General features: G+C 38.0%; 1 protein-coding gene across 1 annotated transcript in view; it reads left to right on the top strand.

Moving 5' to 3' along the window:
* Positions 1-21,750: 21,750 nt before the first annotated feature.
* Positions 21,751-21,987, top strand: part of LOC122794939 (location of vulva defective 1-like) — a 707,924-nt gene continuing 707,687 nt past the window's right edge. The window contains exon 1 of the mRNA XM_044063534.1: positions 21,751-21,845. Within this exon, the coding sequence (XP_043919469.1) occupies positions 21,762-21,845 (84 nt within the window). The 5' untranslated portion in view covers positions 21,751-21,761. The remainder of the gene's footprint in view (positions 21,846-21,987) is intronic.

The following is a 21,987-nucleotide window of genomic DNA, read 5'->3' as shown; positions in this document are numbered from 1 at the left end:
ACTGAAGGCATTATAAGAGATCTGGAGACACAGGCTGACAGCAACCTCTCCTTCAACCACCACATTGCTACTGTGGTCAGAAAGTCTTTCTATGTGGCACATCTCATTACCAAGGGTTTTACATCCAGGAAGAAAGAGGTCACCATCTCTCTCTACTCTTCCCTCATTAGGCCAGTCATCAAGTATAATGCCCCATTTGGCATGTACCTCACTAGACACATGCAACAGTTTGAAAGGCCACAAAAGTACCTCATGAAGAGGATCCTAGGCCTTAAACACATTTCCTACCCAGACGGACTCAAAAAAATTCCAGCTATTCTCTGTCTCATATCATCTACTAAGTGGTGATCTCTGCTTGACATACAAAGCCATGTCTGACCCAGGTCTGTTAGAAATGCTACATCTAAAGAAATCCCAATACATCCACACCACGTGCTCCAGAGACCTCAACCTCATTACCACAGTCAACAGAACATGCTGGAGTGACAGGTTCATAACCCAGAGACTGCCCATGCTCTGGAATAATGTAACCAAATAGATGTGGAAAAGGATAACACAAGCCACTCGACCAATGTAGTATCAATTTATTGAAATAGCGACAATCCACAACGTTAAGCGCTTTCAACTGTAACCACAGTCTTCTTCAGAACACTTCATAAAACATTTTGACAGTATTTAAACTCTCACGACATCACAAATTTGAAAACCCCACCAAAATTCTAAAAGTCACAGTACATCTTTACTTGATATGTTCTATGATGTATAAATAATAAATGACTATGATAAAATAGAACATAAATTAAAACTCTAATAAAATCTAATGTGATAAATCTAATGCTAAAAAAGGTTTTATACTGATGTGGTCGTTTATACCAGGAGCTTTGGTAGCATCAGTATAAATCTGCCATTTGCTTTCTGATAAGGCTAATTGCATTTTCCAATTCCCACCCCTAGGTGAGCAAGTAACCTGATCTATTATGTTAAAAAGGAAACTGTGTTGGCTACCTCTATCTAAAATGTGTCTGGATAAGGCATTATTGCTATCTTTTTTCTGGATTTTGTAAATATGTTCATATATGCGTTTTTTAAGATGACGCTCAGTTTTCCCTATATAATAGGCAGAACATGAAGTACATGTAGCAAGACAGACCACTTGCTTGGTGTTACAAGTACCATTCCTACTTTTGATAAAAGTGTGATTTAAATCTTGAAGCTGGATGCCTCTCACTTCATTAATATACCTTCACTGGTTACATGAACCACACTTCCGGGTACCCTTATTGGTATGTATGTGTAGATCACCAGTATGTGGTCTATTTAACAATCTTTTTAAACTTGGAGCTGTCTTATATACACATCTGGGATAAGGGTCCCAGTCGTGTCCCATATGATGATCAGTGAAAACATCCCAATGTCTCTGTAAGATCTCTTTTATAGTATGCACGAATGGTGTGTAAGTTAATACACATACTCTGCCTATTGTTGTTTTACCATGAATTTCTCGTGCTGTTTTACTCTCAATTCTATTCTGATCATCTTGCCCTAAAAGTGGGCGATATTTATTTCCCCATTCTCTCAATACATATTGAGTAATATCCTTAAGCATGTATTCAGGATAAGCACGCTGCTGAAAAAGGTTGTAAATGATCCCTATTTCTTCCTCTAACATTTCTAATGTGGAGGTCATACGAGCTGCTCTAATACATTGACCTTTGACCACATTCCGAAATGTATATGGTGGATGATTGCTAGTGTAGTGTATATAGTCGTTGGAGAATGTAGGTTTCCGATATATTCTAGTGGAGAATCCATCTTCTTGATGACTAATCATAACATCTAGAAATGATATTTCTTGAGTATTAAATTCATGAGTAAATCTTAAAAATGTAGTAGACTCATTCAAGAAATTGATAAACTCATCAATCTTATCAGTAGGTGCCTTCCATAATATAAAGAGATCATCTAAATATCTCACATAAAATTCTATGTCTTCATAATATTTACAGGTGAATAATTGTTCCAGTTCCCAAGATAACATCACTAATTCGCGAAAATGGGTGCGCAAGACGCACCCATAGCTACACCCTGTGTTTGTCTGAAATGTTCTCCCTGGAATACGATATAGTTATGGTCCAAAACCAGTGACATCATGTCACAAATTAAACATATTTTGTCCCAACTATATCCTGAAAATAATCTCAAGCTGTTAGCAAAGTATTCCATCCCTACATCCTTGGGGATACAAGAGAACAAATCGACAACATCTACTGTCAAAAAAGTTAGATTAGCACTCCACTTATCTTTTGTCAGTTTCCTTAAAAAATCCCAGGAGTCCTTAACAAGATGTGGAATCTTGTGATATATGTGTTTTAACCATCTGTCAATCACGACCCCTATGTTGAATGTTTTGGAATTGGAGCCTGATACAATGGGTCTGAATGGGGGCTGATCTATAGATTTGTGGATCTTGGGTATACCCACCATTTTGGCCATAATAGGATAATCTTGTTTTAAGAAAGAATAAATCTCATTGGTGATCCTACTATCAATAAGATATTCTTCCACGGCTAAATCTATTCTTTTATAACCAATATTAATCTGATTGATGGATACACTCTCGTAATTCCCCCTACCATGTAAAATGTTGTGTATTTGTGTGTTGTATTCATGTGTGTGAAAAATCACAACTCCTCCCCCCTTATCAGGCTTCATAATGCGGATATCCTTATTTCTTACACATTTGTTAAGACAAGTTCTTTCATCATTCGTTAGATTGTCAACTGAGATGTTACCATATTGTTTTTTATTATGGTTATGTAACCAATATATGTCCTTACAAACCAGATACTCATAATTCTTAACTTGTGGATGGTAGTTGGGAATATAGGTACTTTTCCGCTTAAGTTCAGTATTTCTCATCTGATTATTGTAGATGTTATGTACATCACCTTTATCTGTATTCTCATCTTTATCAAATTTTGCAGCTAAATTTAACCTCCTACAAAAGAGTTTTATTTCTTTGATGTTATCCACTAAATTATTATGTGTGGTTGGGATGTATTTCATCCCCTTACTCATTAAACTAAAAAATGCTGCATCTATTTCCATATCAGTGTAATTCTATACATTAAATCCATTATATGTGTTTAAAATTTGCTGTTTTTGGGGTGATTTATTACTGGTTGTATTCATCAAACTCATATATTCTTTTCTCTCCTGTGGATTTGTATTATTCTCTATACTTAATGAAAGAAAACTATCATTGTTATTCTCATTTATTTCATATACTTTACTTCCTTTGTATGTATTCAAAATATTCTGATGTTGGTAAGAATGATTTCCAGTAATATGATCCAGGCTCATACTTTCAGCTATACCCTGTGGACTAGTATGTTTATCAATACTTGGTATAAGATTTCTATTGTTGTTTATCTTTTTTGTTTGGTCCACTGGTGTCGTGTGTTTCTGGCTGGAAAGTATCGTCCCCCCTGAAAATTCTCTTCCCTGTAAGAACCAGTGCGATTTTTCTTAATGTCCTAATCATGTTGTATGACTTCATGGGTTCTGCCTGATGGCCAAATATAGGCTCTATTGGATTTGTAAAGTTCTATATCCCTCATCATTTTCCTGTTTTTCCTTTCAAATATTGTTTGAGCCTGATTTTCGGCTATTGTAAACTGCTTAATATATAGGTCCTTCCAAATCTCGAAATCCGTGTGTTTCACTATCTTGTTATTCATTCTCTCTAATTCATTAGCAAGGGCAATGAGTTTCTCATCATGATGTTTTATTAATACTCTAATGTATGCATATCCGAACCCATCAAATAAATCATTAAATTCTTTCATATTTTCTAAACAATATTCTATACCCAAAGGTAACTTAAAAAAATCTTAGTCCCTTGGGTACAATATTAGATTGTAGACATTTTGATAAATATGCTGTATCAATTTTTATGTTTTTAAATGATATCAATTTCTTACCAAAGTCAAATATAGCATCTTTTAAAGAACTAGATATCTTAACAGTCGACTTTGATTTAGAAAATTGCCCCCTTTCAGCATCATTAAAATCATAACAATCACCCAAAAACTGTTGCATGAGACATTCCTCTTGCATATTATACATATTACAATTGTCATATTCATGTACAATACATTCTTTACGTATATATTTATCTTGTTTGGAACTTAAATTTTCATGAATAGCAGTATCTTTAGAAACAGTACCTCTTTGCCCAATGGCTTCGCTCCGTTTGTTGTTGCCATAAGTCTTAACTTGAGTAGTTACTTTGGGCCGTGCACCAGTTCGTTCTTCTTTACGTAATTTACCAAGGCTGAAATCGAAAGTAATATCCTGTAATGGTGAACTGTTAACATTATAGTTTTGTATTTCCAAAATTGGTGGCGATGAAAAACAGTCCGACTGGATATCAGATGGTTCGTGTTGTAAATCTATGTTGCCTGCTTGTTTCGCTTTCATAGATGTTAAAATAGCTGGAAATTCCCTGTCGGGTGTAGTGAGTTTTTCACCTACCGGTGTATTATGAACCGGAACTGTAACGTCTTTACCCTCTAACTTAGCAGATGCATGTTCAGTATTTGTAGCACTCGGAATCTGTTCCTTATTGTTCGTCACTAACTTAGTGACTAAACCGAATAACTGATGTACTTCTTTTTGTAAGGCAGTAATATCGGCACGCAAGATGTGTAAGGCATCGGGGTTAAGTGAATTAATATCACCATCGTTGGACAATGAAGTCAGCTGGACATCCTCGCTTTCCATCATCTCAAGAAGACAAATTCTACAAAACTGGTGAACTGCAACAATGTAACCAAATAGATGTGGAAAAGGATAACACAAGCCACTCGACCAACGTAGTATCAATTTATTGAAATAGCGACAATCCACAACGTTAAGCGCTTTCAACTGTAACCACAGTCTTCTTCAGAACACTTCATAAAACATTTTGACAGTATTTAAACTCTCACGACATCACAAATTTGAAAACCCCGCCAAAATTCTAAAAGTCACAGTACATCTTTACTTGATATGTTCTATGATGTATAAATAATAAATGACTATGATAAAATAGAACATAAATTAAAACTCTAATAAAATCTAATGTGATAAATCTAATGCTGAAAACGTTTTATACTGATGTGGTCGTTTATACCAGGAGCTCTGGTAGCATCAGTATAAATCTGCCATTTGCTTTCTGATAAGGCTAATTGCATTTTCCAATTCCCACCCCTAGGTGAGCAAGTAACCTGATCTATTATGTTTTTTATAAAGTTACTTTGTTTTGTTTTTACAAGTCTTTTGTTAAATAAATAATATATTTTTATCTTCGTGGGAACATCGTTTATCCTTGTGCTTGCAAACAGCAGTGGTGGTTTGTGGAAAAGGGACAGCCTTTATTGTGCCGGAGCAGCGTTGTGTTTCTTTGTGGTTTGTGATACTATGAAAAGGTCGAAAGCCATATTGTGTGTTTGAAAGAAGTTTGTATGTATTTAGGTATTCCATGACTTGTGTATTTATACATCTCTCTAGGATTTTGGATAGAGGAGAAAGAATAGCACTGGTATGATAGTTGGTCAGTTCAATCGAGTTGCCTCCTTTGTGTAATGGAATAATATGGGAAATTTTTCAGTTATCAGGGACTAGATTTTCAGATATGGATCTGTTAATAAGAATGGCTACTGGGTAGGCTATTGCATTGGCAGCAATTTTTAGAAAAACACTAGGTAGCTTGTCTGCAGATAATGTTGTGTTGTGTGTCTTAACTTTTTAAGAAATTTTTGTCTATAGATACTGGTTGTAGGGTGAGGCTATGGTTGTTATTATGTGACTGAGGTAGTTTGTTGGTGAAGGAGGAGTGATGGTGGTTTGATAGAGCTAAAAAGATTAATTAAATAATTAATTCCTTTAAACAATGTGCGAGTGACAAAATAAATAAATAAAATAAAGCTACAGCAACAAGATTAAACCACTGACGTGTCTGGCCATATATATGCAATACTCATAACATGCAATCTATTAATCTTATATCATTCTTACATGTTTTCCATGTGTTTCAAATCAAAAAGACGAAAACAGGGGTGTATGCTTGTTCCCAGTCTTGCGAGTTAAGAACCCTTAATTCCAGAGGATCTAGGACAATAAAAATGAAAATTAGCCAACACTCACTTTGTATGAAAATTAATCCTAGTGGCTAGTGCTCATGCTGAAGATGTCCCTGGGTATTAAATGCTGCTCAGCCTCTCTCTTCAAAGGGTTAGCCAGCCAAAATTTTGTTCCAGATGGTTAAACAGCTGAAATCTAGATGAAGATATAGAAGAAATGAACACTCAGTCCTAATCTTGGTTTAAAACCTTTATTGTAAATAAGCGCTGCTTAGTACATTGAGGAACAGTGCTGTATTTATTCCTAAAAAAGTAGGAATGTACCAGGCAGGGGCCACTCATTCATGGGGGGGGGGGGCTGGTTGGCCTTATGAGGTGTAAACCTTTATTATTATAATTAAGCCCGTGATGTCACGTTGGGCCTGCTTTGGTATGCTTGTGGGTTGAAATCACAAATCCCACAAGAATGAAGGATTTTTACCATGCATGACACGCAAAAAGTAATTTTAGGGTGGTATTCATAGTTGTTACTTATAAAGAGAATGGTATTCTGCACTCTTTGTGGCTTAGTTCAGCTAAAGCGCAATTCATAGAGGTTATTTAGGCCCGTGCACACATATGCCTCAAATAAATATATGTAAATGAAGAAATAATGAGATGCTAATGAGATATGATGTAAATGTATTTTGCTGCTTTGCCCTCTTTCTTCCTGTTTGTGATTCATAGATGTTTTTTTTTTTACTTAATTTCACAAAGTTCACTTATCTGTTATAAAAAGCAGAATGCTGCCTTTTCTGACACTTTGCATTTGGCAAAGATGCTTGCTTTTGCTGATAGAGTGGTTGTTTCTCAGTCTGAGTTGTTTGTCTTAGCTGAGCCAAAACCATAGGCACCCAACTGCACTTGCCGAACAAGACGGCCAAGATACAGGCAAAGAATAACACATTCCAGTTCTTATAATCAGAAAATTCTTAATAGGTTTAGAGTTGACAGGGGCATTTTAAGGACATTAATGAGCATGTATGGTCTACAGTTGAACTTCCACATAGAGGCCAATTATTAGTGAGGTCCATCAGGGCTTGGTGATTGGGCTAATCCTGTTTGGTGAATAGTTCTCTGAATTTAAAGTTAATGTCAAAGGCCTATGGCTGACCAAATTAGGATGGCCTAACACAAGCAAATAACTGGTGCTGGATTCAGAGTCTTAAACTCCATGTTAAAAAATATGTCACCCTCCAGTACTTCAAACCCTGCAACTTACTACACAGATAATGCACATCTAAGAATTGACCCAGTAGTCAGGGATTTGAGAACATAGTTAGACAGTGACTTGCTCATTGACCATCATGTGTCTATACTAGGAAGAAAAGTATTCCATGTTGCACAACATATAAGTAATTTTACTGCATTTACTGTTGGTCAAAACATGGCATTTATCCATGGCATTCTACCCTTATAAGACTAGATACTGAGCACAATGTACCATTTAGTATGAACCTGACCAGGCATATGCAACAACTTCAATGAACACAGAGTTTCCTCACAAAAAGAATACATAATATAGAAAACAAGTGCTACAGGGATTGCCTCAAAGCATTGTTCTTATACTCAGTCTAAAGCAGGCTGCTACATGGCTACCTATGCCTGGTCTACAAAGCATACCCTGATAAGCTTCAATGGACCTGTTGCACATCCACAAAACAAATAGCATCAGAAACACCAGATCCAGGGATCTAAACCTAACCTGCAACATAAATAGGACATGCTAAAGGAACAGGTATGTGTCTCAGTGGCCCATCTTTAGAATAAGACTTACATCCATGTGAAGAAAAGTTCTTCTCTGCACTTATTCAAACAAAGCTTGGATCAGTGGATGGGGAATCTTATATTTATCCCTGGTCTGCCACCTATGCCTCTGTTAGAGAGAGCAAGCTTGAATATGAACAACTACTCATGCCCAGTTGTATATACCCCAGCATAACTTATGGGGTCAATACCTTTTTAATATTTTTGGAAGAATGGCTAGGCTTAAAAAGACCCTTTAGGGACATTAGATGATTATTCTCCTACAATCATTTAATAAATACAAGCAATAAAATTATTTACAAAATATTTAAGTATGCACTGCTAGCAACAAAACTATATAAGTACTTATCTGTTTTTCTTACTCTATTAGAACCTAAAAAATGATTTGTTATTCTAATTTTGTGACCACTCCTGGTCATTCATATACTACCTGAACTGGAACTAGACATGAAATTAGAAACTGTGGAAGGAAAGACAGACTGCGATAATAAGCATTAGTTCTTACAGTCACTAGACAAAATAAAGTCAACAGCATCAGGAAAAGTCACACTCTATTGCTTTGGTTGGACAGCACAGTATCTATCACTATAAATAATTAAATTAAACATTTACCCTTTTCTTGAATACCCAGATGAGATAGCTCTTTATCAGTACAGAAACAATTTTATTGGATATACTGATCTGAGTATTATAGGTTCATAGGTTTATACTAGGCTATCTGCCCAAGGGCATTTATAAGCCTAGCCCATAGTTATGTGGCTTTTGCCACCCCTTTAGTTTGAATAAAACTATGAATATTATTTTGCTGTGCCTCTGTCAAGCAGTGACACTGAAGTAATCCCTGGGGTATATTTGCGATCTCCCATCCATTGGTCAAGATTCCTCTTGAACAAGGCCAGCGAGGTGCTCTGCCTCACATGTACCGGGATTTTGTTCCACAGCATAGGGAGTCTCTGGGTGATGAATCTGTCCCTCCAGCAAGTTCTATTAATAACCGTGTCAAGGTTTAAGTCTCCCGCCCTTGTGGTTCTGAGGGATCTAGATTTTTTGAGGTGAAGCATATTCATCAAATCTGGGTTTGACATGGCCTTATATGTCAGGCACAGGTCACCTCTGAGCAAGCGGTATGAGACTGAATAGAGCTGGAGTTCTTTCAGTCGGGCAGCATAAGACATATTTTTGAGACCCTTTATCCTTTTGGTGAGGAACTTTTGGGGCCTTTCCAGCTGCTGCAGGTGTCGGGTCAGATACATTCCGAATGGGGCATTGTACTCAATCATAGGTCTAATGAGTGATGAGTACAGGGGGACAATGACCTCCCTTGATCTAGATGTGAATCCCTTCATGATCAGGTGGGCAATGTAGAAGGTTTTCCTAACTACTTTAGCAACATGAGTGTCAAACGAAAGGCTACTGTCAACCTGGGTCCCCAGATCCCTGATGACTTCTTCTGTGCTCAGTGGATTGCCACCTATATGGTAGCTAGGGGTAACCTTGTTTTTCCTGAAGGGTATGACTATGCATATCTTGGTGTTTAACTTTAGGCCATGGCTCTGGCACCAGTTATCCATTTCTGTGAGGCCCTTCTGAAGGATAGATGTGTCAGATGTGTTTTCGCCTATGGCACCCAGTTTGCAGTCATCTGCAAACTTTGTCAGCCATAACCCTCCTGTGTTAGCTTGTACTTCAGAAAAGTAGATGCCGAACAAGAGTGGACCCAGGACTGAGCCCTGTGGGACACCACTTGTAACAGGCTTTGAGTCTGACATGGCTCCAGCAACTCTGACCCTGTGGGTTCTGTCACTTAGCCAGTTTGCAACCCATCTTGTGATGTATGGGTTTACATTCAAGCTGATGAGTTTTTCGATGATACCTGAGTGGGGTATTGTGTCGAAGGCCTTTGCCAGGTCGAGGTAGGCTGTATGGACTGCCCTTCCCTCATCAATGGCCTTGGTGACTGTTTCGAAAAAGTCAACCAAGTTTAAAAGGCATGATCTGCCTTTGACAAAGCCAAACTGGGTTGGATCCAAAGTCTGCAAGTTCCCTATGTCTTTATTTATGAGTTCCATTATGATCCTCTCAATGGCTTTGCAGATAAGGCTTGTCAAGCTAATGGGACGGTAATTTCCAGGGTCGGTGGAGGCACCGCCCTTGTGAAGTGGGACCACAGTCGCCGTGCGCCACTCCTTGGGTACGTATCCTGAGGTGAGGCTAAGATTAAACAGCTGTCCTAACTGCGGGTTTAATTCCTCATTGAGTTCATGGAGCACACAGCCGGGGACACCATCCGGTCCCATGGATGCTGTGTTTTTTGCCTTGGAGAGAGCAGTTCTCACCTGGGCATTGGAGATGTTTGGGGGCTATAATCCTCTGGTATAGATATCTCTCCTTTTGGGGAGGGGAAGAAGTTTGCACTGAACCTGTCAGCCAGTATGTTGGCAATGTGTGTAGGTTCAGTAATCTTCACATCATTTTGAACTAATTCTGAGCATATCTGGGAGTTTCCTCCTAGGTTTCTAACATAGCTAAAGAAGGCCTTATGATTGTCTTTTGAGTCCTTGGCGATTTTTCTCTCAAAATTTGCCTTGGGTGATTTTATGAGAGCTCTTAGTTTTTTACTTATAATGATCAAAGGTGTCTTACCTTTCAAGGATTTTGCTCTATCTTGTAGTAGCTTCCTCCTTTTGTTGTAGAGCTTGTTAATGGCTGGGGTCCACCAGACTGGACGCTTGCCTTTGGTACAAAGAGTCTTAGTTTTGTTTGGGATTGCCTGATCCATGCAGTCCTGTAGGTGCTGGTAGAAGGCATTTGTAAGTGATTCAGCGGTTTGAGTAATGTTTACCACTGGCTCAGGGGCCTTAAAGGAGACCACACTAGTTTTTAGAAGTGTGAAGTCGGCTTTTGAGAAGTTTTTCACTGTGGTCTTTTTTATTTCAGGTGGGGGCGGGATGAGGACCTCCAGCGAGATTAGTTTATGATCTGATCTCACTAGTGAGGGGTATACTTCCGGTGTTGAACATTGTGATCCCATGTTCGTGATGATGAGATCAAGTATGTTTTCTCCTCTTGTGGGGATGGTGACTAGTTGTTCCATGGCATTTGGGTTTATGAACTCCAGGAACCTTTGGGTTAGAGTGTTTGGGCTTGAGTAGTGTTCCCAGTCTATATTAGGGTAGTTGAAGTCACCTAGTAGGATGGTGTTTGGAGATACATTTATCCCCTCCAGTGTTTTCAGGAAGGCCATGTGAGGTTCCTGAGTTTGAGAGGGTGGCCTGTAACATGCTACAAATTGCAGAGCAGTCTTTCCTATGGTTAATTGCACTTGGATGGTCTCCGATGCATCATGCATTGCCACCAACCTTGAGGTGTGGGTGTCCTTTATGAATATGGACACCCCCCCTCCTTTATTGGTGTTGTCCGGATTTTGGGGCTGGAACGCATGATATGAGGTGAAACCTGATAGTGCTGGGGTGCTCTCAGGAGCCTTGAACCAGGTTTTTGTCACAGCACAGACATCATTGTTCTCCATACTGAGAAGGGCCTCGAGTGTGTGCATCTTGAGATTGAGACTTCTGGCATTGAGCAGCATTTCCCTTAGTTTTTTTCCTTTTTTGTGTTCTAGGGTGGTAGGTTTAGAATTTGAGCATTGCCTAAAAAAGGCACTATGGGGGTGGCAAGAGCCTTTGCCAATATCCGGAAGCCCAGGGGTGACAGGTGCAAGCCGTCCCTTGCGAAGCAGCGTGGCTTGTCCAGCATGTCATCCCAGGCAGACAGACATTGGATCCCCTTTGAATGACACCAGAATTTAAGCCAATTATTAAAGCTGATCATCTTATCAGTGTATTGTGGCATCATTCTAGGTGAAGGTAGGATACTGCTCAAGGTCAGGGTCATACCTGCCTGGGCTACATAATCAAAGAGCTCCTCAATGTCTCTTTTCATGTAGTCCAAGGAGGTACGTCTCAGGTCGTTGACACCAGCGTGGACAATGACTGAGTCGTACTTGTACCTGCTGTTGAGAGACCTGAGTGCTTGCGTTATGTGGCGGATTCTAGCGCCTGACAGGCAGCTTACTGTGACCTTCTCCTTACTCAGTCTGGTGAGCAGGACGTCAGTGTGTCTGACTATGGAGTCACCAATGACGAGTGTGTCTGGCATTGTGTTTGGCCTTAAGGGCTGTGACTGTTTGACACTCTGGCTCATACTTCTTTACTTTGTTTCCAAGAACACTGCATTCAATACCTCTCAACCTCTTAGACCAAAAAATCTGGACAAAGCCTAAAATGATGGGGGGGGGGGGGGCAAATAGAGACAGATTTTAAATATTGCTCTTAGAAACTTAGAAAGTTGATAGAATAATAGGTTTTGCATTAGCATGAATTTTCCGGAGGATGTGGTGTCTTAAACTCAAATCTTTATCATTATTTCCTGACCCAAATCCTCGGCTATTTGCCAGAAAGGGACAGATATTAGGGGAAGCACACTGAAAATATGAGGCAGAAATCTGGACATTCTGTGAATATCTGTACAGTTGAGAGGTTTTAGGCTAACACTCATCCAGAACTAATTGGATAAGTCATCTAAGCTTTTGTTTGACTAAAAAAAAAATCTTCCCAAAGCTGAAAAAAAAACCTCTTCTGCTTGAAACTGCAGCAAGATGCCTGCTATAAATGTACTAAGCAGCTTGATATAGATAAAGTGCCACACACTGACCACATAAGTTATTCAGCTGTGACTAATAATACAGTATAAGCATTAATAGAGCAATCCTGGTGCTGCATCCCTGAAACATTGCACCAAATCATAGGTTCATAGGTTCATAGGTTCATACTAGGCTATCTGCCCGAGGGCATTTACAAGCCTAGCCCATAGTTTTGTGGCTTACGCCACCCCTTTAGTATGGGGAACTATACCCATTATTTTGCTGTGCCTCTGTTGAGCAGTGACACTGAGGTAATCCCTGGGGTATATCTGCGATCTCCCATCCATTGGTCAAGATTTCTCTTGAACAAGGCCAGCGAGGTGCTCTGCCTCACATATACCGGGATTTTATTCCACAGCATAGGGAGTCTTTGGGTGATGAATCTATCCCTCCAGCACGTCCTATTAATAGCCGTGTCAAGGTTTAAGTCTCCGCCCTTGTGGCTCTGACGGATCTAGATTTTTGAGGTGAAGCATATTCATCAAATCTGGGTTTGACATGGCCTTGTATGTTAGGCAAAGGTCACCTCTGAGCAAGCGTGGCGACTGAATAGAGCTGGAGTTCTTTCAGTCGGGCAGCATAGGACAGATGTTTGAGACCCTTTATCCTTTTGGTGAGGAACTTTTGTGGCCTCTCCAGCTGCTGCAAGTGTCGGGTCAGATACATTCCGAATGGGGCATTGTACTCAATCATTGGTCTGATGAGTGATGAGTATAGGAGACTATGACCCCTTGATCTAGATGAGAATCCCTTCATGATAAGGTGGGCAATGTAGAAGGTCTTCCTAACTACTTTAGCTACATGGGTGTCGAATGACAGACTACTATCAACCTGGGTCCCCAGGTCCCTGATAACTTCTTCTGTACTCAGTGGATTGCCACCTATTTGGTAGCTAGGGGTAACCTTGTTTTTCCCGAAGGGTATGACTATGCATTTTTTGGCATTTAACTTTAGGCCATGGCTCTGGCACCAGTTATCCGTTTCTGTGAGACCCTTCTGAAGGATATCTGTGTCAGATGTGTTTTCTACTATGGCGCCCAGTTTGCAGTCATCTGCAAACTTTGTCAGCCATAACCCTCCTGTGTTTGCTTGTACTTCAGAAAAGTAGATGCCAAACAAGAGTGGGCCCAGGACTGAGCCCTGTGGTACACCACTTGTGACAGGCTTTGAGTCTGACATGGCGCCAGCAACTCTGACCCTGTGGGTTCTGTCACTCAGCCAGTTTGCAAACCATCTTGTGATGTATGGGTTAACATTTAAGCTGATGAGTTTTTCAATGATACCCGAGTGGGGTATTGTATCAAAGGCCTTCGCCATAACTGTTGCATCTGTTGCATCTGGGACAGCCACCCCGTTTTCTCTACCCTAGTTATGGCTGTGGAATCGTCATTCATTTGTACCATGTAAGATCATGGATCAGTAGTTTTCTGCACTGCAACATCCATTACATCCCACTTGTTCTCCCATCTTCAAGTGGACAAAATGAACTGGTGAAAAAGGCAGGTAGTAGATGTGCAAAACAGATAAATGACAATGACATTGTAAGAGGTCTTGACTGATGTCTGGAAATCACAGTGGCATTTCTGAGACCTTGATGACATTTAAGTATTTCACGTACCTCCTTCTCACTGGGATGAGGGCACATTAATTTTTTCTTGACATAACAACATGTCATAGTCATGCTCTGATGATTGTGTTACAACTGCATAGAGGTTATGTATGAGCTGTTTGGTTTGTATGCAGTGATTTCGCCATCCATTTTGCACATGTCGGACAGCAGCTGATAAATCTCGATCATTTTTGGGAATCATTTTGGGAAGTGTTTCTTTTCTAGTCTTTTTGTAGTCACTGGTCTGATCATTACCATGCTCCACACATAGATGTCAGCATCTTCTTTGGTATCAAGTAATTGCTGGCTATGCAGAGGATTTCTGGGAAGCACATTTGCAACGACTTACTGGTTTCCTAGCATGTAAATTACTGTAGCATTGATCTTTAGTCTTATTAAAAATCTTTCTCACCTTTATGACACTTTGTCTTGATCACAGAAATTTATTGGAGGAACCAGTGGTTTATGGTCAGTCTGAAGATAGAAGCTCAGGAGTTTTAACAGGTATCCAGAGAATTTCTTTCATGTCCACATGTACTTATGAGGTACACTTTTTTTTTAAATTGTGAATATCTCTGTCAGCATCTGTTATCATTCTGCTGCAAAAAGCAACAGGATGTAATGTTTGTTCATACATATTTTGGCATTATGCACAACACAACAAATAAATTAAGCTTGGAACAATATATGCTTATTCAGTGTATTTTTATCATTTCTCTTTCTGATCTCGGACTTATGTTCTATAAATTGATTCTTCAATTTCCTTGTTGTTTTCCTTACATAAAATGATTTACATTTTCTAAAAAAATGTTTATTGATAGGGGATATCCCATAGATTTATTGGAGAAAATTATAGGTAAAGTCTGGGTTGGGAGACAGGATAATATGTACCCATTATAAAACATGGGGCAACAAGCATGGTTACCACTATGGAAAATAAAATGACTAGGGTATTAACGCTGAATACAAATATGATGTTGCATTATACAACTGATATTAAGGCTATTGAAGAGATTATCAATAGAAAAAGCACAAATATTGACTGTAAAACTATAAAAGGTGGAACTCCTTTGTGCCAACACAAAATTTATTAAGTATATGAGGTTGCCAAGAAAATGTAAAAGCCCAAATGGGATACAATCCACGTACTGTCCATGTTTCAGTATTGTCTTGTTAATTCTCACAGGCAATGTAAAGTTCGTACAATAATATAATATAAAACCAGACCTGGGTTCCAGTCAGTGAAAGATGGTAGGAAAAATCCCGTTTTGTCGTATGTTCACTTCAGTAAATACCTATTCAGGATGGCCGGCCCTGGTAGCAATGTTGTGGCTTATCCAAAGCTGTTAGCATGAGCGCACAATGACTGAGTTGTAAGTCCTGTGCAAAAGTGAAATGCAAACGGTGAGAAATTACCGTGGCAAAGTACAGCTAACAGTCACTGAAGTGTGATGCGGCAAACTGTCCGCCGAAAGCTGTTGTTGTAGGCAGACTATAAATCCAAGTCCGCCCAGGCTTTTAGCACAAAACTTAGAATGTTTTAAATGTTGTTCACGAACCCAGTCCGGTAAAAGCAACGATGAAGTGAAGCGAAATGAAGCCCAAGATAGTACGGTTTTCACAATCCACAAGGGCACAAGAGCACTCTAACACAATGCTAACAGCTTTGGATAAGCCACAACATCGCTACCAGGGCCGGCCATCCTGAATAGGTATTTACTGAAGTGAAGATACGACAAAACGGGATTTTTCCTACCATCTTTCACTGACTGGAACCCAGGTCTGGTTTTATATTATATTATTGTACGAACTTTACATTGCCTGTGAGAATTAACAAGACAATACTGAAACACGGACAGTGCGTGGATTGTATCCCATTTGGGCTTTTACATTTTCTTGGCTACCTCATATACTTAATAAATTTTGTGTTGGCACAAAGGAGTTCCACCTTTTATAGTTTTACAGTCAATATTTGTGCTTTTTCATTAGTTTTACAAGTGTGCAGTCTTCTTGGTGTGTTTTTAGATTATCAATAGAAACTGGATGTTGTTACAAGTTGATAGTAACATCTGTCATTTATTTAAATCACCACCATTGTTCACATACAAAAACAGGCAGAATGTTAAGATGATGTTGGAAAGAAGTTGTACGAGCATGGGTGTACCTACGACTAGAAAATGTCACCAATGTGCATATTGCTCCTATATTAATGTGAATAAGGACAATGGAGTTTTGAACATTATTAATCACTGGGACACAGTAAAAATTTTAAACTGTAGAGCAGAAAAAAATATTTATCTTGCTACTTGTTGCACATGCAGCGCATTTTATATAGTCAAGACTAAGAACAGTTTGAAACAATGAATACATCAGCATGTTTATCGCATAAGAAAGGGGGACAATAGAAGTGCATTGGCAAGGCATGCTGCATGTTGTCAAAACTTCAAGAAGTTTGTTTTTTTGATACTTGAACAAATTACAACACCATTTTCAGGAGACTGGGAGAAAATTTTATTGCACAGGGAAATGTTGTGGCAGATTAGGTTAGACGCAACAAACCCACCAGGGTTAAATGAACACATTTCAATTTCAAGTGAGTTGAAAAAACATTCACTTACATTTTAAAGTATATGAAGCATCTATTATAGTCAGTACTATGGTTGTAACATCTAGTTACTGTTGCTTTATTTCTGTTTGCTATGTTTAATTGGTTGATTGGTTGTATTAAAGGTTTCAAATGGGTGTGTCTTTGTATTGTATTTAAAAGTTTTTACTTCACTATTTGTCTTGTTTCTTAGGATGTCTTAATGTAGACGAAAGTGCTTAACCAAGTGGATTTGTTACTTTCATGATTTTTAGATTAAAACTGTGTTTTAGCCTTCTTACTGGCTTCGTCATCTTTATTATTGGAATTATTTTGTAGCCTGAATACTTGTGGATTTATTTTGGTTACAAATAAACCACATTTTCACTATTACAGGTTGCTACACAAGAAAATTTATATAACCGACCAAATGTTGGGTGGATAAAAATTTCACTATCTACTTTTTCTATATCGGTACAACATCTACAGGCCATACACCCATAGGTCCCATATTTCTGTCCTATTTTATTAGATATTAAACTCTTAAAATCTTTGTAGCATAATTTTCTTTTAAGATTTTTTTAAATTCCTATATGAAAAATGTTGTTTTATCTTCTATTATATAATGTAGCTCAGGTAGGGCTAGAAAAATCATCCAATTTCTTTCTATAATTCTCTGCAGTTCATTTGTTCTCACATTATAAGTAGTTAGATGTTATTTTTCCTCACAGTTTTGTTGTTATTTCACTTCCTTGACCAAAAATTGGTACTACTTCATCACCTCTAGCTAAACTTATTTTCTCTACCATTTCTAATAATTCTTTATGATTATATCCACTACTAACAAATTCTTCTACCATATTGTTAATTTGATATTGAAACATTATTTCATCAGTATTCATCCTACTTACTCTACATAACTGTGCTTTTATAATCCCCATAAAGACATGGGGTGTTTGCATACTTTGATGATGAATATATCTGTTGACTTGTATGTCTTTTTTATGTATACTCATCTGAACTATGTTCCCCTTTTTTTCTAATTGTACATCCAAAAATACTATATTATCCAATGAATAATTCATTTTAAACTTAAAAAAAAAACTTGTAGTACTATTTAAATATATTACATATTGTGATAATTCTTCTGCAGTCCCATTTCATATGAGAAAGCAATCATCTACCAACCTTACATAAAATTCGACCTTCTCATTTAAAACATTTTCATTACCATTTACATACTTTCTCTCCCATCAATGTAACACCAAGTTGGCATAGGTGTTAGCCACAGATGTACCCATGGCCACACCTGTCAGCTGTAAAAATAGTTCTTCACCAAAGAAAAAAACATTTTTTGTTAATACAATTTGCAACAAAATGTGAAATAAATAAATAAATACATACATACATACATACACTGTATCTACTGTTTTCAGTACTTGGAGGCTTCTATATTTGTAGTTCCCTGACACTTGGGCTCCAAACCCATTATTTTAAATTACGAAGGTCAAAGTCTACACTCTTGTGGCAGGAGAGGGCTGACTTCACCTATCTGATCTGGGAAATGCTGGTGGAAAGCTTATTGTGTGCTTACCTGATTGGCCCATGGGCATACCTAGGTTAAAACTTCCTTTTTTTTCCCTTGTATTATAAGCTTTGTGTTTGCCGATGTTGAGATAAGAGGCAAAAAGAGGAGGAAAGAATAAAGTGAAAAGGTGAGATAAATGGAGAGAGATGAAAAGAAAAAAGGATAGCAAGGAAGTGAGTGAGGAAAATGGTAGGATGAGGAGGGAATAAGTGGCAACATAAAGAGAAGAATGTACTAGCCCAAAACGCTATCAAAATTGGAAATACCAGGAGCAGATGTTCAGGAGAGAAAGAAGGGGAAAAACAGAAGATAGAGGTAAGGAAAATAAACAGAGAAATTACATAAAGCATGCTTCCAAAAAGGAGAGGAGGTGGGGGAAATGTAGCTATACTTGTACATAGGTTTATATATAAGTGCCAAGTAGGAACATATGAAAATGAGAAGTAGAGATGAAGGTGACACTTATGTATATACTTGAAGAGTAAATTAGCAGACACTAAGACTGGAGAAGATAAACTTCAGAGGGACATAAACATGATTAACACTTACAGAATTACTGTGGAATTCAGTTTTTGGCAGTTGGCACAGGAATGTTATGACTCTAAAATGTATGCTGTAAATGTTGACAGTTATAAAATTACATATTAATGGGAATGTTGACTATGGGCTACAACTGTTGTTATTATAAAGAATATGTTTGCATGGATTAAACAGTAAGCGGTATCAGGGACAGATATTGACAGAAATAATATTGCCATCATGCATGTTGCGTGCAAGATTTTAAAATAAAAAAGTATTTTTTGTGCTGCAAAAAATCAAAAAAAAAATGTCAGCAATGGTTTAAAATATCACCCCCAGGAAGGCAAAATGCAAACATAAACTAAAATAGCAGGAGGAACAAAGAATAATTACAAATCATTCTTTAGTTAGTTAAAGAAACTATAAAACACAGCACTTCTCCAAAATTATCTGTAATAACAATACCCACTCCGACATAAAGGATACTGGCAACATACTGGCTTATAAATTTAGGACTAATTTCACACCAACTGTAGTCATAGAAATTCCACAAATCCCTGATTTTCAACCCCCTCCAAGGATTATCATGGAACTGGTCATAACTACCTTCACCAAAGTTACAAATGCATATCCATGTACCTTAAGTAATATTACTGAATGCCTAATGACTAGTGCCAAATGTGGCCTATCAGCACCCACTAAAACTTTTTTGAGCCTTGCTATCTCAATCAGATATGCTCCTGTAGTGTGGAAAATAGCCACTGTAGTACTCTTACTCAAAGGCAGCCATCCTTTCAAAACCAGTAACTACAGGCCTATTAACCTTTCTAGTCTAATCAGAACCGTAACAAGTTCATCTAGTGCCACGGGCTGTTGTATAAAGTGGTCCCTCTCCAACTCAGACTTGAAAAGTAAAAAAAAAATAAAAAATATATATATTATGTGCTCCATCACTCCTGTAGCTATAGCAGGTTGCTTTTATAAAAATTATAAAACTGTAACAACTACCTTCCTACCATTACTACCACACACACACACACACACACACACACACACACACACACACACACACACACACACACACACACACACACACACAAACACCACACACACACACTGATCATCGTCTGCAATCATGAATGTAATATCAGCATTCATTTGTTAAGCTGCAATATCATCACAGCTTCATAAATGAATGCCTGTGCTACACTCACACATCATTACCACCTGATAATTATACCCCTAGCAGCCTGCTCCCAGAGCAGACTTTATCTTCATCATGCCCTAGATAAGGTTCTGGGTCTAATTTCCAAAGCCAACCAGCATATCATAACAGACTTTATAAACATAGGTGTTGCAATTCTTATTGCTCTGGTCTCTTATGGATTCATCTAGGTGAAGGCAAGGTCATGCCCACTCATCCTGGTAAACTTCTTCAAAAGGTTCACAGAAAGTTTTGATGGCAACAATGCAGTTCATATGGCATGCATCTGTCTAAACTCTTTGGAATGATTCCCCATTCTGGCTTTATCAAGTAGCTTTAAGATGTAAATATAAACCTTTATATTGAGAAGTGAATGGCAAACTGCTATCAGACAGAACACGCACATATAGTTTAGTTGCTGGGCGCATCTTGAAAAAATAAAAATATGACCAGTGGTACCCCTCAGGGCTCTGTGTTGAGACCCTCCCTTATTTTATATATACGTCTCTAACCTTCAGACCAGAATCCCAGACCTATAGTTAACTAAATTTGATGATTGTTTGCAAAGTGAGTGTTGCTGATCACTTTTCTTCCAATACCACTTCGCAATTGAAATTAACTGGTGTAAGAAAACAGACTTGGTTTAAATGCTGAAGACATTCAGTCTTGTTAAATATAGAAACTCTTCCACAACCTGCAGCACCAATGCCATCCCTCTCCATATAGATTCAGTCATTGATGGTCTTGGTACCATCATTGATAATCTTTTGAACTTTGTCCGCCGTATCACAACAGCAATTTAAAAGATTCCTTCTATCTGGTGAAACAGATATCTATAGGAATCCCAACTTGATGAAAGGTAGTTATCATCCCTCTCTACTTATTCCTTATAAGGTCAAAATACATTGCAAAGCTCCAAAGATACCAGAGGTGGGTAATTACACATCCTTGGACTGATTGGCCACATGGATACTAACATCCTACCAGGCATATATATCAGTACCACCACTGTAGATCCATATAAAAGACGTTTATAAACCACACATCACTTCCATATACACAGGCCTGTCTAGCAGCAAATTCTACATTTGACTAACATTTCCTTCTATTCATTCATGTGCATCTGTGCAATTCTATAGTCTGTATTTGTTATTTGTGCACAACCATATGTCATGATTCAGAAAAGTTCAGCATTCTTCATTTATGATGTCTTTGATTTAACAATTGGTATCTGTCTGTGTCAAAGCTAAGCTTATGCAGCCGATATATGAATGTTATCACAAACTGACACACCCAGTAATCTGTTTCTAGCTGGGAAACGTGCATCAATAAACAGCAGACAAAATAAATTATACAATTATAACATGTTCCAGACTGTGGAACATCATGCCAATATAAATAAGACTGTGTTGTTTTGCAAGGTCTGATAAAAGCAGTTTATGTTGAATTAGCCTTTAATCTAATTTTAATGACTTTTTTATTTGTCTTTTCATATTTCCTAGATTAAACTTTTTCAAATAAGGTAATGTCAGCAATGTTCTGATAAGAATTTTCTATCTATACATTTCTGAACTAAAGTTTATATATTTATTTTTGTTCATTATTCTAGGAAGTATCATTGAACATGGCAAAGCTGATATCTGTTTTTTATTATCTGTCCCTGCTGTTCGTGATTAATTTAGATGGAGATCCTGTGCTAGATGTTTGGGTGAGTTAATTCAGATCTACTATATTCAAGTGATATTTGAAAAATATCTTATTATGGAATTAAAATGTTATTGTTATAGCACTGCCTGACTTAATAACGTTGCCCTAATACACTCAAAAAATTAGCTCTGTACAACCAGCAG

Source organism: Protopterus annectens, chromosome 2.part1, assembly GCF_019279795.1.
Source record: "Protopterus annectens isolate FY-2018-M chromosome 2.part1, PAN1.0, whole genome shotgun sequence".
Lineage (NCBI taxonomy): Eukaryota > Metazoa > Chordata > Ceratodontiformes > Protopteridae > Protopterus > Protopterus annectens.
Note: the sequence above shows the minus strand (reverse complement) of the source record. Positions and strands in the feature narration are given on the sequence as shown.